The sequence below is a fragment of the Rana temporaria genome, chromosome 6 (assembly GCF_905171775.1).
Source record: "Rana temporaria chromosome 6, aRanTem1.1, whole genome shotgun sequence".
NCBI classification, from domain to species: domain Eukaryota; kingdom Metazoa; phylum Chordata; class Amphibia; order Anura; family Ranidae; genus Rana; species Rana temporaria.
In genome coordinates this window covers 210,897,718-210,913,491 of record NC_053494.1, presented here as the reverse complement: position 1 = coordinate 210,913,491, position 15,774 = coordinate 210,897,718, and the positions used below count along the sequence as shown (strand labels likewise).

Sequence of the window (15,774 nt, the reverse complement as noted above, 5' to 3'; positions counted from 1 at the left end):
AAGCTGAACTCCGGGATTAATGTGTATTCTTCTTCTTTGGTGAGATTTGTGTATTTCTTCCAGATCTGTGCAGGAATCCAGTGTGAGACTTCCTGTAATAAAGACCGCTCACTGCTGCCCTCTCTCCTTGTGCAGGGGGACTGGTCTTGTCTCCGCCCCCTCCTGTAATTTTCTGCAGGCAGCCTGTAGTGGGTGGGGCCAATCACTGCTGCACTCTCTCCCTGTGCAGGGTGACTGGTCTCCTCTCCGCCCCCCTCCTGTAGTGGGTGTAGCCTGCTGGGTCCCTCCCACAACTCTGCTCTCTCTCCCTGTGCAGGAAGACTGGTCTTGTCTCCGCCCCCCTCCTGTGCTCTTCTGTAGGCAGTTGTAGTGGGTGGAGCCTGCTAGGCCCCTCCCACAGCTCTGCCCTTTTCTCTTCTTGTGCAGGGAGACTGGTCTTGTCTTCGCCCCCTCCTGTAGTTTTCTGCAGGCAGCCTGTAGTAGGTGGAGCCTGCTGGGCTCCTCCTACAGCTCTGCTTTCTCCCTGTGCAGGGTGACTGGTCTTGTCTCCGCCCCCCTCCTGTACTTTATTGCAGACAACCTGTAGTGGGTAGGGCTTTCTAGGCCCCTCCCACAGCTCTGCTTTCTCTTTCCTTCTGCAGGATGACTGGTCTTATCTCCGCCCTCTTCTGTAGTTTTCTGCAGGCAGCTTGCAGTGCGTGAATCCTGTTAGGCCCCTCCCACATCTCTGATTTCTCTCTCCTTGAGCAGGGTGACGGGTCTTATCTCCGCCCCCTGCTGTACTTTTCTTTTCACTCTGCTACACAGAGTGCTGCCGAATATGTGAAATCGCATCTCTTCTCTCTCCTGCTGCGACCCGATTACCAGGGGGGAAGGGCCCCTGGGTACATTCGGGCCCCTTACATGTGTGGTGACAGCCCTGACCCCTCCCCCTCCTGCTCTTCTTTGTGGTGCCCAGAGATAGCTGTGAACAATGTAACTTGTACGAGTGCAGCAGAGGAAGTTATCAGCTCACTGAGGTTTCGCTTACCATCCTGCATCTATGTAGGAGCAGCGTTGCCACTCTGGGACGAGACTACAGAACACCTCCCCCTCGCCTCATCTATAGAATAGGGAGGTGGGTTGTTCTGAAGTCCACAGAGAGAGCTGAGAACAATGATAAGAGTCCGGCACATGCTCTTCTCAAGACCTCCTACTGTCAAGCTCTCCCGTCTCCTCCTCCCATGCTCGTCTCCAGGATTTCTCCAGAGCCTCTCCCATCCTCTGGAACTTGCTACCTCAACCTGTCCGGACATCCCCTACTCTTGCTACCTTCAGACGATCCCTGAAAACTCATCTCTTCAGGGAAGCCTATCACGTCTCCAACTAATCTTTTACCACTTCCTTCAGCTCATTCCCCACAGTTACAACCTATTGTACCACCTGCCCCACCCTATTAGATTGTAAGCTCTTCTGAGCAGGGCCCTCTTAATCCTCTTGTATTGTATTGTATTGTAACTGTATTGTCTCCCTTTTATATTGTAAAGTGCTGCGTAAACTGTTGGCGCTATAAAAAAAAAAAAAAAAAAGTCATCAAGAAGTGATCAGTTCACAAGATTTCTGGCAGGATCACTTATCGAGGGGGGTGTCACAAAACTCTTTCATTGGTGGATTTAACTGACCAAAAGGGAGCCAATAGGAACAGTCCATTGTTGGGGTGAAGCATTCTTCAGCTTCCTTCAGCTTTTTGTAACTCGAATAGTTAAAAAATCGAATCTGATTTCTGGCCCGCGAGGCATTTGGCATTTTATTTAATCGCAGACTTGGCTTGTTACTTATTTTTTATTATTTTCTTTAACAAATGAGCACCTTTCATAAATCACGATTGACTAATATAACTGTGGGGATGACAGGCGGCCCCCCGGCACCTTCCGGCATCTTCTAAATTGCTGCTCGTTTATTGTATACACCCCGCCGCTGACAGATTGGCTCGCAACGTTTGCAACAAATAGACCTGTAGATGGGCTCCTGGGTGTCTAAAGTTACAACCAGCAAAGCCGCAGCCAGCGAGGAACTACAAGTCAGAGCAAGTGTCGGCCAGAGCATGCTGGGGCTTGTAGTTCCTCAATGGTTGCTGGGCTTGGCAGCTGAACCTGGCCATAGAATCTGTAGGACAGCTGGACAGAGAGACACGGGGGGTCGCCAGTGTAAATCCCTATTACATTTGGTGGCCAGTGTAAATCCCCATTACATTGGTGGCCAGTGTACATCCTGTTACATTGGTGGCCAGTGTACATCCCGTTACATTGGTGGCCAGTGTACATCCCGTTACATTGGTGGCCAGTGTACATCCTGTTACATTGGTGGCCAGTGTAAATCCCGTTACATTGGTGGCCAGTGTACATCCCGTTACATTGGTGGCCAGTGTAAATCCCCATTACATTGGTGGCCAGTGTAAATCCCCATTACATTGGTGGCCAGTGTAAATCCCCATTACATTGGTGGCCAGTGTACATCCCATTACATTGGTGGCCAGTGTACATCCCGTTACATTGGTGGCCAGTGTAAATCCCCATTACATTGGTGGCCAGTGTAAATCCCCATTACATTGGTGGCCAGTGTAAATCCCCATTACATTTGGTTGCCAGTGTAAATCCCCATTACATTGGTGGCCAGTGTAAATCCCTATTAAATTGGTGGCCAGTGTAAATCCCCATTACATTGGTGGCCAGTGTACATCCTGTTACATTGGTGGCCAGTGTACATCCCGTTATATTGGTGGCCAGTGTACATCCCGTTACATTGGTGGCCAGTGTAAATCCCCTTTACATATGTGGCCAGTGTAAATCCCCTTTACATATGTGGCCAGTGTAAATCCCGTTACATTGGTGGCCAGTGTACATCCCGTTACATTGGTGGCCAGTGTAAATCCCCTTTACATTGGTGGCCAGTGTAAATCCCCTTTACATTGGTGGCCAGTGTAAATCCCATTTACATTGGTGGCCAGTGTACATCCCGTTACATTGGTGGCCAGTGTAAATCCCCTTTACATTGGTGGCCAGTGTACATCCCGTTACATTGGTGGCCAGTGTAAATCCCCATTACATTGGTGGCCAGTGTAAATCTCCTTTACATTGGTGGCCAGTGTAAATCTCCTTTACATTGGTGGCCAGTGTACACCCCATTACATTGGTGGCCAGTGTACACCCCGTTACATTGGTGGCCAGTGTACACCCCGTTACATTGGTGGCCAGTGTAAATCTCCGTTACATTGGTGGCCAGTGTAAATCCCCATTACATTGGTGGCCAGTGTAAATCCCCATTACATTGGTGGCCAGTGTAAATTCCCTTTACATTGGTGGCCAGTGTAAATCCCCTTTACATTGGTGGCCAGTGTACATCCCGTTACATTGGTGGCCAGTGTAAATCCCCTTTACATTGGTGGTCAGTGTAAGGATTTATATCCTTTGTAGCTATTAGGGAATTTATTTAAATTAAAAAAAAGTTGATAAAATATGGGAAATTGCGGCCACATTTTTATTAAATTTTTTGTGGAGTATCATGTTTAAAGTCATCCAGATTCATTTGATAAGTGCAGAGATTTTATCCAATCAGAGGTAAATTATACCGGCCAATTAGATCTCTTAAAATCTCTTGACATTAGCTTGGACCATTTTCATTGGCTGCGGTTATCGCCGTTTGAACAACGCTCTTTCTTTTTGACCTATTTAAAAAAAAAAAGAAAAGTCCAGTCTTGCATTAAAAAGTAAAAAAAAAATACAGCTTTTTGACAGGAAGCGTTTTTTTTCATGGGCGATCGGACTTTGAATCTCAGCCTGCGCAAACGGCGAGTGAAATGCGATCTGCGGGGACGGCAGGAAAGCAGACCTGCGTGACATTACCATCTTCTGCTGCGTTTCCCAGATAAAAGGCAGCGCTGTGCTGTTTCTCTCTCCCGGAGCCAACGCTGGAATTAAATTACCCCGCTTCCATACTATCATTGATGAGCGGCTACGCCCCGGAGAGGAGCCGCGTCTCAACCGGCGAGCTCAGAGGACAAACAGGCTGAGCTTTAATCTCGTTACTCCGATCAATTTACAGGCAGTGCTCCGCCATTGCCAAATACGCACCAAATTAATGAGCCGGTAGATGCGCTTCTTTCTTTATGAACTTGGTTCTGCGGAGTACTGGCTGGGAGCCAGGGGACAATAAAGGCCAAGAGACACACAGGGGACAATAATGGCCAAGAGACACAAAGGGGACAATAATGGCCAAGAGACACACAGGGAACAATAATGGCCAAGAGACACACAGGGGACAATAAAGGCCAAGAGACACACAGGGGACAATAATGGCCAAGAGACACACAGGGGACAATAATGGCCAAGAGACACACAGGGAACAATAATGGCCAAGAGACACACAGGGGACAATAAAGGCCAAGAGACACACAGGGGACAATAAAGACCAAGAGACACACAGGGGACAATAATGGCCAAGAGACACACAGGGGACAATGATGGCCAAGAGACACACAGGGGACAATAATGGCCAAGAGACACACAGGGGACAATAAAGGCCAAGAGACACACAGGGGACAATAATGGCCAAGAGACACACAGGGGACAATGATGGCCAAGAGACACACAGGGGACAATAATGGCCAAGAGACACACAGGGGACCAATGCGCTGTATTCAGATTCTAACTTCAGTTTGCTCAATTACAATGGCAGTAGGTGCAGGAACTCCCACTTTTTGAGTCACCCCTTGTCTCCACCCCCCTACCCACCTCTGAGCACCTTCCCTTGGTTCCATCCCCCTACCCACCTCTGAGCACCTTCCCTTGGTTCCATCCCCCTACCCACCTCTGAGCACCTTCCCTTGGTTACATGCCCCTACCCACCTCTGAGCACCTTCCCTTGGTTACATGCCCCTACCCACCTCTGAGCACCTTCCCTTGGTTACATGCCCCTACCCACCTCTGAGCACCTTCCCTTGGTTCCATCCCCCTACCCACCTCTGAGCACCTTCCCTTGGTTACATGCCCCTACCCACCTCTGAGCACCTTCCCTTGGTTCCATCCCCCTACCCACCTCTGAGCACCTTCCCTTGGTTCCATCCCCCTACCCACCTCTGAGCACCTTCCCTTGGTTACATGCCCCTACCCACCTCTGAGCACCTTCCCTTCGTTCCACCCCCCTACCCACCTCTGAGCACCTTCCCTTGGTTACATGCCCCTACCCACCTCTGAGCACCTTCCCTTTGTTCCACCCCCCCAACTCACCTCTGAGCACCTTCCCTTTGTTCCACCCCCTATCCACCTCTGAGCACCTTCCCTTTGTTCCCTTCTTCCCTTTGTTCCACCCCCCTACCCACCTCTGAGCACCTTCCCTTTGTTCCACCCCTACCCACCTCTGAGCACCTTTCCTTTGTTCCACCCCCCTACCCACCTCTGAGCACCTTTCCTTTGTTCCACCCCCCAACCCACCTCTGAGCACCTTCCCTTGGTTCCACCCCCCTACCCACCTCTGAGCACCTTCCCTCATCTCCACCCCTCTGCCCACCTCCCAGTACTGACCGTTATCGGATATGTGCACAGCCTATTGCATTAGGGTGTGCACTTGCACTCCCCCCCCACCTTCCCTTGGTTCCACCCCCCTACCCACCTCTGAGCACCTTCCCTTTGTTCCACCCCCTACCCACCTCTGAGCACCTTCCCTTAGTTCCACCCCCCTACCCACCTCTGAGCACCTTCCCTTTGTTCCACCCCCCTACCCACCTCTGAGCACCTTCCCTTTGTTCCACCCCCCTACCCACCTCTGAGCACCTTCCCTTTGTTCCACCCCCCTACCCACCTCTGAGCACCTTCCCTTGATTCCACCCCCCTTTGAGCACCTTCCCTCATCTCCACCCCTCTGCCCACCTCCCAGTACTGACCGTTATCGCATATGTGCACAGCCTATTGCATTAGGGTGTGCACTTTCCCCCCCCCCCCCACCTTCCCTTTGTTCCACCCCCCTCTCCACCTCTGAGCACCTTCCTTTTGTTCCGCCCACCTCTGAGCACCTTCCCTTAGTTCCACCCCATCCACCTCTAAGCACCTTCCCTTAGTTCCAACCCCCTGCCCACCTTCCCTTAGTTCCAACCCCCTGCCCACCTCTGAGCACCTTCCCTTAGTGCCAACCCTCCTACCCACCTCTGAGCACCTTCCCTTGGTTTCACCCCCCGCCCCACCTCTGAGCACCTTCCCTCATCTCCACCCCTCTGCCCACCTCCCAGTACTGACCGTTATCGGATATGTGCACAGCCTATTGCATTAGGGTGTGCACTTGCACTCCCCCCCCACCTTCCCTTGGTTCCACCCCCCTACCCACCTCTGAGCACCTTCCCTTTGTTCCACCCCCTACCCACCTCTGAGCACCTTCCCTTAGTTCCACCCCCCTACCCACCTCTGAGCACCTTCCCTTTGTTCCACCCCCCTACCCACCTCTGAGCACCTTCCCTTTGTTCCACCCCCCTACCCACCTCTGAGCACCTTCCCTTTGTTCCACCCCCCTACCCACCTCTGAGCACCTTCCCTTGATTCCACCCCCCTTTGAGCACCTTCCCTCATCTCCACCCCTCTGCCCACCTCCCAGTACTGACCGTTATCGCATATGTGCACAGCCTATTGCATTAGGGTGTGCACTTTCACTCCCCCCCCACCTTCCCTTTGTTCCACCCCCCCTCTCCACCTCTGAGCACCTTCCTTTTGTTCCGCCCACCTCTGAGCACCTTCCCTTAGTTCCACCCCATTCACCTCTAAGCACCTTCCCTTAGTTCCAACCCCCTGCCCACCTTCCCTTAGTTCCAACCCCCTGCCCACCTTCCCTTAGTGCCAACCCTCCTACCCACCTCTGAGCACCTTCCCTTGGTTTCACCCCCCGCCCACCTCTGAGCACCTTCCCTCATCTCCACCCCTCTGCCCACCTCCCAGTACTGACCGTTATCGGATATGTGCACAGCCTATTGCATTAGGGTGTGCACTTGCACTAGCCCCCCCCCCCTCCCCCCGCAGAGGACAGCATAGGTATTAGGTTTTTCAAATGTTTAACGCTATAATAAATTTGACATGTTTTATAAAAATAGTATTTTATTTTTAGACCTCTTTGTTATGGCATTGAAGTTATTTCTTGCGTCATTAGAATTTTGACAACTTGTGGTAGAAGTTTTGTTTTAGAGTATTGCTGTTAACATGACCAAATAAATAAAAAAATAAAAGCACCTTCCATTTGTAAACTGAGATCCAATTCCATTATTTGTTTAGGAAAAACATGTATTTTTACATTTGATGTTTGTATATTTGTAATGTGTATTTGTCATTTTGTTTCATTTGAACTTTCCTGCTGCTGAATTACAATAACAATAATGTTACAATTCATGAAACAAATGTTCATCTAATGTCAGGAAATGGATGATGTACTGAGCTGGACTAAATGTTTTATTCATTTGTCTTTCTTTGCAGATTGCGTCTCCCTGCACGCCGCGCGTCAACTACGAACTGGTGAGATGAGTTTTGCCTTTTATAAAAATGTATTACATTTGTGCTTTTTCTTTGTTGTAGAAAGCAGAGCTCCAGCGTGGGTGAGCGTCCTCTCTGTCAAGCAGGGTATCTTTTTAAAAATGATTGATATTATAATCTTTTATATAAAAAAAAAAAAATATATATATATATATATATATATATATATATACATATAATATATATGTGTGTGTAATATATAATAAAATATAGTGTGTGTGTGTGTGTGTGATATATATATATATATATATATATATATATATATATAAATAAAACAGCTAAATCTGAGCTCCTGACCTCAACTCTATAGAACACCTTTGGGATGATCTAGAGTGGAGACTTGCGAGCCAGGCCTTCTCATCCAACATCAGTGCCTGACCTCACAAATGCTCTTCTGGAAGAATGATCAAACATTCCCATAGACACTCCTAAACCTTGTGGACGGCCTTCCCAGAAGAGTTGAAGCTGTTATAGCTGCAAAGGGCGGGGCCAACCCAATATTGAACCCTATGGACTAAGACTGGGATGTCATTAAAGTTCATGGGCCAGATCCACGTACCCTGGCGCATATTTCCGTTGGGCGTAGCGTATCTCTGATGCACTACGCCGCCGTAACTTACAGTTTTTTTTTTGTATCCTCAAAGAATTTGCGCCGTAAGTTACGGCGGCTTAGTGTAACTTTGGCGGCGTAAGGGCGCGCAATTCAAATGGACGTGATGGGGGTGTGTTTTATGTAAATACGTCTTGACCCGACGTAATTGACGTTTTTTTCAACTGCGCATGCGCCGTCCGTGGGGGTATCCCAGTGCGCATGCTCGAAATTAAACCAGAACAAGCCAATGCTTACGACGGTGACGTCATTCTACGCAAAGCTCTATTCGTGAACGACTTACGCAAATGACGTAACATTTTCAAAATTCGATGCGGGAACGACGGCCATACTTAACATAGGTTACGCCTCATATAGCAGGGGTAACTATACGCCGAAAAAAGCCTTACGGAAACGACGTAAAAAAAAATGCGCCGGACGTACATTCGTGGATTGGCGTATCTAACTAATTTGCATACTCGACGCGGAATTAGACGGAAACGCCACCTAGCGGCCAGCGTAAACATGCACCTACGATCCGACGGCGTACTAAGACGTACGCCAGTCGGATCGAGCCCAGATTCTGTCGTATCTTGTTTTGTGGATACTTTGGGAACTTTGAAATTACGCGGCGTATCAATAGCCGGCGTAATTCGTTTGTGGATCTGGCCCCATGTGCATGTAAAGGCAGGCGTCCCAATACTTTTGGTAATATAGTGTGTGTGTGTATATATATATATATATATATATATATATATATATATATATATATATATGTAATCCAGTATGGTATTCCATGTGCTACACCAGAAGCAGCCTTCTCCTGTAACGTTCCCCGTGTCTCTCCCTCCTCCCCATAAGTCGGCGCCCTCTGTTCTCACTCACTCCCCACTTATCATACAAAAGAAAACATTTCCAAATCGCTTTGATTCATGAGTCCTAGACGTCGGCTGAAACCTGACAGATCATTACATTAAGGGACAAGTTGGCTCCCATTAAACGTCCGTTATGATTATTACAGCCCGTAAATTACCGCCTGGAGGGGGGGAAGGGGCAGTCGTTGTTTATTTGGCTGTTTTAAGGAATTTTTGCTTTTTTTTTTTTTTTTTTTTTTTAGGGAATTCTAATTTATTTATTTTTGCTTTTGAAAGCCTTTTGTGTGAGAACAGAACGATCCCAGAATAGTCTATTAATAGACGGCGCTGATACCGGGGGCGTTGGGCTGTCTGCGGACTTTCGCTCCCCATGGTATAAGGTCCAGAGACGTGATGATGACCAGATGTGATTTAAAGGGGAAATTCCAATATGTAGCGTTTTGTTTTCAAATAGCGCAAAACTAACGTAAAGTTCTCTATACTGGGACAGCAAAACCTTCTAGAGATGTAAAATGAATTTCAAACCAGGCACCCGCTTATTACTGGTGTTGTCATCAGTCCGATCCCTCTGCCTCTGGAGGATGAGATTTTATATATAAAGATTAAAAATCTCTATATAAAAATATATATATATATAATATCGGTGAACAGTACTCTTGGCCCAATGGTCCGATATATGGAAAGTCCACAACAAGGATTTAAATGTTGGCGATTGGTAGTGAGTGTTCCATAACTGTTGGTGGTCAGTGGTGTTTTCCCATTTAACATTGGTAGTCATTGTGGCCCAGATTCACAGTCGAGATACGATGGAGTATCTCAGATACTCCGTCGTATCTCTGTTTCTATCTATGCGACGGATTCATAGAACCAGTTACGCATAGATAGCCCTAAGATCCGACAGGTGTAATTGTTTTACACTGTCGGATCTTAGGATGCAGTACCGCGGCCGCCGCTGGGGGGAGTTCGCGTCGTAAATCAGCGTCGGGTATGCAAATTAGGAGTTACGGCGATCCACGGCGGTTTTTCACGTTCGTTACGTCGCCGCTAGTCTAGTTTCCCGTCGCAAAGTTAGTCGTCGTTTTGGGTGCCTTAACTTTACACAGCACACGTATGTGCTGTATAAAGTATGGTCGTCGTTCCCGCGTCGAAATTTAAAAATTCACGTCGTTTGCGTAAGCCGTCCAGGAATGCGGAATTACGCTACGCGCGTCGCCGTTCGAAAAAATGACGTCACTTCGCGCAAAGCACGGCGGGAATTGCGAAACGGAGCATGCGCAGTAGGTCCGGCACGGGAGCGCGCCTAATTTAAATGGCACACGCCCATTTAAATTACGCGGGCTTACGCCGGAGGCCGCCGGCATAGGTTTTCATTGCAAGTGCTCTGTGAATCAGGCACTTGCGATGAAAACTTGCGGCGGTGTAACGTATCTACGATACGTTACGCCGCCGCAATTCTACCTGAATCTGGACCTGTGTCTTTTATGATCGATGTGTCCCTTGTGTGGCCCCTTGTTGCTTAGTGGGCCCCCTATGGTCAGTATGCCCCCTGTGTGGCTTCTTGCTGCTCAGTGATGGACATTGGACGTCAGTGGGCCCCCTATGGTCAGTATGCCCCCCTTGTGTAGCTTCTTGATGCTCAATCATGGACATTGGACGTCAGTGGGCCGTATGCCCCCCCTGTGGAGCTCCTTGCTGCTTAGTGATGGACATTGGAAGTCAGTGGGTCCCCTATGGTCGGTATGCCCCCTGTGTGGCTCCTTGCTGCTCAGTGGTGGACATTGGAAGTCAGTGGGCCCCCTATGGTCAGTATGCCCCCTGTGTGTCTCCTTGCTGCTCAGTGATGGACATTGGACATCAGTGGCCCCCCTATGGTCAGTATGCCCCCTGTGTGTCTCCTTGCTGCTCAGTGATGGACATTGGAAGTCAGTGGGCCCCCTACGATCAGTATGCCCCCTGTGTGGCTCCTTGCTGCTCAGTGATGAACATTGGAAGTCAGTTGGCCTCCTATAGTCAGTATGCCCCCCTTGTGTAGCTTCTTGATGCTCAATCATGGACATTGGACATCAGTGGGCTGTATGCCCCCCCCCCCCCCCCCGGTGTAACTCCTTGCTGCTTAGTGATGGATATTGGAAGTCAGTTGGTCCCCTACAATCAGTATGCCCCCTGTGTGGCCCCTTGCTGCTCAGTGATGAACATTGGAAGTCAGTTGGCCCCCTATGGTCAGTATGCCCCCTGTGTGGCTCCTTGCTGCTAAGCGGTGATCATTGGAATTCAGTGGTCCCCCTATGGTCAGTATGCCCCCTGTGTGGCTCCTTGCTGCTCAGCGATGGACATTGGACGTCAGTGGGCCCCCTATGGTCAGTATGCCCCCCTTGTGTAGCTTCTTGATGCTCAGTCAGGGACATTGGACGCCAGTGGGCTGTATCCCCCCCCCCCCCTGTGTAACTCCTTGCTGCTTAGTGATGGACATTGGAAGTCAGTGGGCCTCCTATGGTTAGTATGCTCCCTGTGTAGCCCCTTGCTGCTCAGTGGTGATTATTGGATGTCATTGTGCCCCCTCTGTTGTCCCTTGCAGCTCAGTGATGGTCACTGAAAGTCAGTATGCCCTCTATAGTCAGTATGTCCCCTGTGTAGCTCCTTGCTGGTCAGTGGTGGTCTTTCGGAAGTCACTGTGTCCCATGATGGTCAATGTGCTCCCTGTGTAGCCCCTTGCTGCTCATTGGTCATCGTTGGAAGTCAGTATGCCCTCTGTGTTGCTCCTTGCTGTTCAGTGGAAGTGAATTTGTCCCATATGGTCAGTATGCCCCCTGTGTAGCCACTTGCTGCTCACTGGTAGTCACTCAAAGTTGGTTTGCCCTCACCGTGGTCAGTATGCTCCCTTTGCCACCCTTGCTGCTCATTGATGGACACTAGAAGACAGTTTGTCTCCCATGGTCAGTATGCCCACTGTATAGCTCCTTGCTTCTCAGTGGTGGTCATTAAAAGTCAATGGGCCCCCCTATGGTCAGTATGCTCCCTATGTACCCTCTTGCTGCTCATTGGAAGTCAGCGCCCCCCCTTCATGTGTGGCCCCTTGGTGCCCAGTGGTGGTCATTGAAAGTCAGTGGGCTCCCTATGGTCAGTATGCCCCCCATGTGGCCCCTTGCTGCTCATTGGAAGTCACTATGCCCCCTGTGTAGCCTCTTTCTGCTCTGTAGTGATTATTGATGGTCAGTGTGCACTGCTATGGTTTTTCTGCCCCCTGTGTAGCCCCTTGCTGCTCATTGGTGGTTGGTGTCCCCCCCCAGTTTTTTCCAGTGTGTTGCGTGGTTACCATAAATTGGGTAAACTTTCTGAAGTCACGGGTGGTGGAGGCCTCTGTACACCCTACAACAAGGCTTCTCGCCCCCGTAACCTCCTACATCAATATAAACGAGTGCAATGTGGACGTTCTAGCTTGGGGGGGGTGCAAAGCTAACTAGTATCATGCAGGACTGGGGACAAGGGGTGGCTGCCCTAGGCGCAGTGAATCAAAGAATGGGCGCAGGGTGGAACACCGATTTTAAGGAATGTATTAACAGTGGCCATGGCCAATAATGGCCATGGCGTAGACTTCATCACTGAAGCACCCAAAAAAGAAGTTGAGCCAGTCTACCAGCCGGCCTTCACCCAAACCTGAAATATCGTTTTTTTGGGGGGGTATTTTCTTCGTTTTCTTCACAAATGATGCAAATACAAGGTATTCTGGGCTGCAATTTTGTCTACCTGATTCTAGAAATTGGGCCCTCTCGTCCGTCATGCGGCTTTGTGTCTATTCGGCGCTTTCATCCCCTGAAATCTTCTCCAACCACAACACGCTCCGGTCCGTCCTCTCCCATTCCTCCCCCAGGGTTCCAATAATTGTTTCCAAATCACTGGCCGGCCCCGGCTTTTATCTCCGAGACGGGCCCGTCGATCTCTTTGACCGCAGCAGCAGGCATCCCCGATACGCTCTTGGCATCCCGGATGAAAATGTATTTGGGGAGGCAGCCTGCCAGATGAACGGCTTATTTTAATATCTTTGTGGTTGCCGTCAGAAAATAAATGGAGGAATGGTAAGTAAGAGGCTTGGGAGGGGACAAAGGGAAAAACGGGCCAATCTCCCCAAGAAGATCAAAAACCTCCCGACCCCCCCATCCCCCCGGGGGGTGCCGAGTGTTTATCCCACCGCCGAGAGTTTGCGTTTTCTCTGTACTTGAAGATTGTCGGATAACTGAAGTTTACTGAAATTCAAAACAAGACCCTTCGTTCATTAGCCGAGACTCGGATTTGGACCCTCCAAGCGAGACGTTAAAATATCAAACGGGACAGAGAAGGTAGAACTGTAATTATAACATTCTACACACACAACATTACCAAAAGTATTGGGACACTTGCCTTTACACCCATCGGGCCAGATTCAGGTAGAATCGCCTATCTTTAGGCGGGCGTAGCGTATCTCAGATACACTACGCCGCCGTAAGTTTGAGCAGCAAGTTGTGTATTCACATAGAACTTGCGCTTAAACTTACGGCGGCGCAGTGTAACTGGGCCGGCGTAAGCCCGCCTAATTCAAAATAGGCTGGTTGGGGGCGTGTACTATGTAAAATAGTAGTGACCCCTACGTTTTTAACGAACGGCGCATGCGCCGTCCGTGGTCATATCCCAGTGCGCATGCTCCAAATGACGTCGGCAAATCGTCATGCTTTCGACGTGAACGTAAATTACGTCCAGCCCTATTCGCGAACGACTTACGCAAACGACGTAAAAAATAAAAATTTTGTTGCGGGAACGACGGCCATACTTAACATTGGCTGCGCCTCATACACCCAGGGGTAACTTTATGCCGGAAACGACGTACAAAAATGCGCCGGGCGGACGTACGTACGTTTGTGAATCAGCATATCTACCTAATTTGCATATTCCTCGCTGAAATCTACGGAAGCGCCACCTACTGGCCAGCGTAAATATGCAGCCTAAGATACGACGGTGTAAGAGACTTACGCCGGTCGGATCTTAGGGAAATCTATGCGTAACTGATTCTAAGAATCGGGCGCATAGATACGACGGCGCCCAATCGGACTTACGACGGCGTATCTGGAGATACGCCGTCGTAAGTCTCTGTGAATCTGACCCATCAACTTTAATGGCATCCCAGTCTTAGTCCGAAGGGTTCAATATTGAGTTGGCCCCGCCCTTTGCAGCTATAACAGCTTCAACTCTTCTGGGAAGGTCGTCCACAAGGTTTAGGAGTGTCCATGGGGATGTTTGACCATTCTTCCAGAAGAGCATTTGTGAGGTCAGGCACTGATGTTGGACAAGAAGGCCTGGCTCATAGTCTTTGCTCTAAGGCTGCTTTCACATTGAGGCGTGCAGCCGCGGTGATGGTATAGCCTCGCTATTTGTAGCGCGGCTATACCGTCGTATTTACCGAGATATTCGGGCGCTAGCGGTGGTTTTACCCCCACTAGCGGCAGAAAAAGGGTTAATACCGCCCGCGTTATAATACCGCGGTCTCCCATTGATTTCAATGGGAAGGCGCGGTATAGGAGCGGTGAACACACCGCTCCTATACCGCGGTAAAGATGCGGCTAGCAGGACTTTTGGTGCGCTTCTGCTAGCGCACCGCTTCAGTGTGAAAGCCTTCGGGCTTTCACATTGAACACTACAGGGCATGATTTTTCATGCGGTATAGCAGCGCTATTTTTAGCGCTGTACCGCATGAAAAACTCCCCAATGTGAAAGGGGCCTTATTCATCCCAAAAGTGTTCTATCAGGTTGAGGTCAGGACTCTGTGCAGGCTAGTCAAGTTCCTCCACCCCAAACTCGCTCATCCATGTCTTTATGGACCTTGCTTTGTGTACTGGTCCAAATCGTTTGGTGGAGGGGGGATTATGGTGTGGGGGTGGTTTTCAGGGGTTGGACTTGGCCCCTTAGTTCCAGTGAAGGGAACTCTTAAGGCGTCAGCATACCAAGACATTTTGGACAAGTTCATGCTCCCAACTTTGTGGGAACAGTTTGGGGACGGCCCCTTCCTGTTCCAACATGACTATGGATCCTGCTTTGTGCACAAATACATGGATGAGTGAGTTTAGAGTGAAGGAACTTGACTGGCCTGCACAGAGTCCTGACTTCATCCTGATGGAACACCATTGGAATGAATTACCGCAGAGACTGTGAGCCAGGCCTTCTCGTCCAACATCAGTGCCTCTTCTGGAAGAATGGTAAAACATCCCCAAAGACACACTCCTAAACCTTGTGGACGGCCTTCCCAGAAGAGTTGAAGCTGTTCTAGCTGCAAAGGGCGGGGCCAACTCAATATTGAACCCTACGGACTAAGACTGGGATGCCATTAAAGTTCATGTGCGTGTAAAAGCAGGCTTTGATGCTGCTGGCCGGAGGGGGATCACTTTGATGCTGCTGGCCGGAGGGGGATCACTTTGATGCTGCTGCCCGGAGAGGGATCACTTTGATGCTGCTGGCCGGAGGGGGATCACTTTGATGCTGCTGGCCGGAGGGGGATCACTTTGATGCTGCTGGCCGGAGGGGGATCACTTTGATGCTGCTGGCCGGAGGGGGATCACTTTGATGCTGCTGGCCGGAGGGGGATCACTTTGATGCTGCTGGCCGGAGGGGGATCACTTTGATGCTGCTGGCCGGAGAGGGATCACTTTGATGCTGCTGGCCGGAGGGGGATCACTTTGATGCTGCTGGCCGGAGGGGGATCACTTTGATGCTGCTGGCCGGAGGGGGATCACTTTGATGCTGCTGG

The 15,774-nt window shown here is 49.8% G+C and overlaps 1 protein-coding gene across 7 annotated transcripts in view; it reads left to right on the top strand.

Annotated features, from left to right (window-relative positions):
* Positions 1-15,774, top strand: part of TNS1 (tensin 1) — a 506,243-nt gene that overhangs the window by 267,329 nt on the left and 223,140 nt on the right. For all 7 annotated transcript variants that reach the window (XM_040358202.1, XM_040358200.1, XM_040358205.1 and 4 more), the window contains one exon: positions 7,485-7,523. In XM_040358202.1, the coding sequence (XP_040214136.1) occupies positions 7,485-7,523 (39 nt within the window). The remainder of the gene's footprint in view (positions 1-7,484; positions 7,524-15,774) is intronic.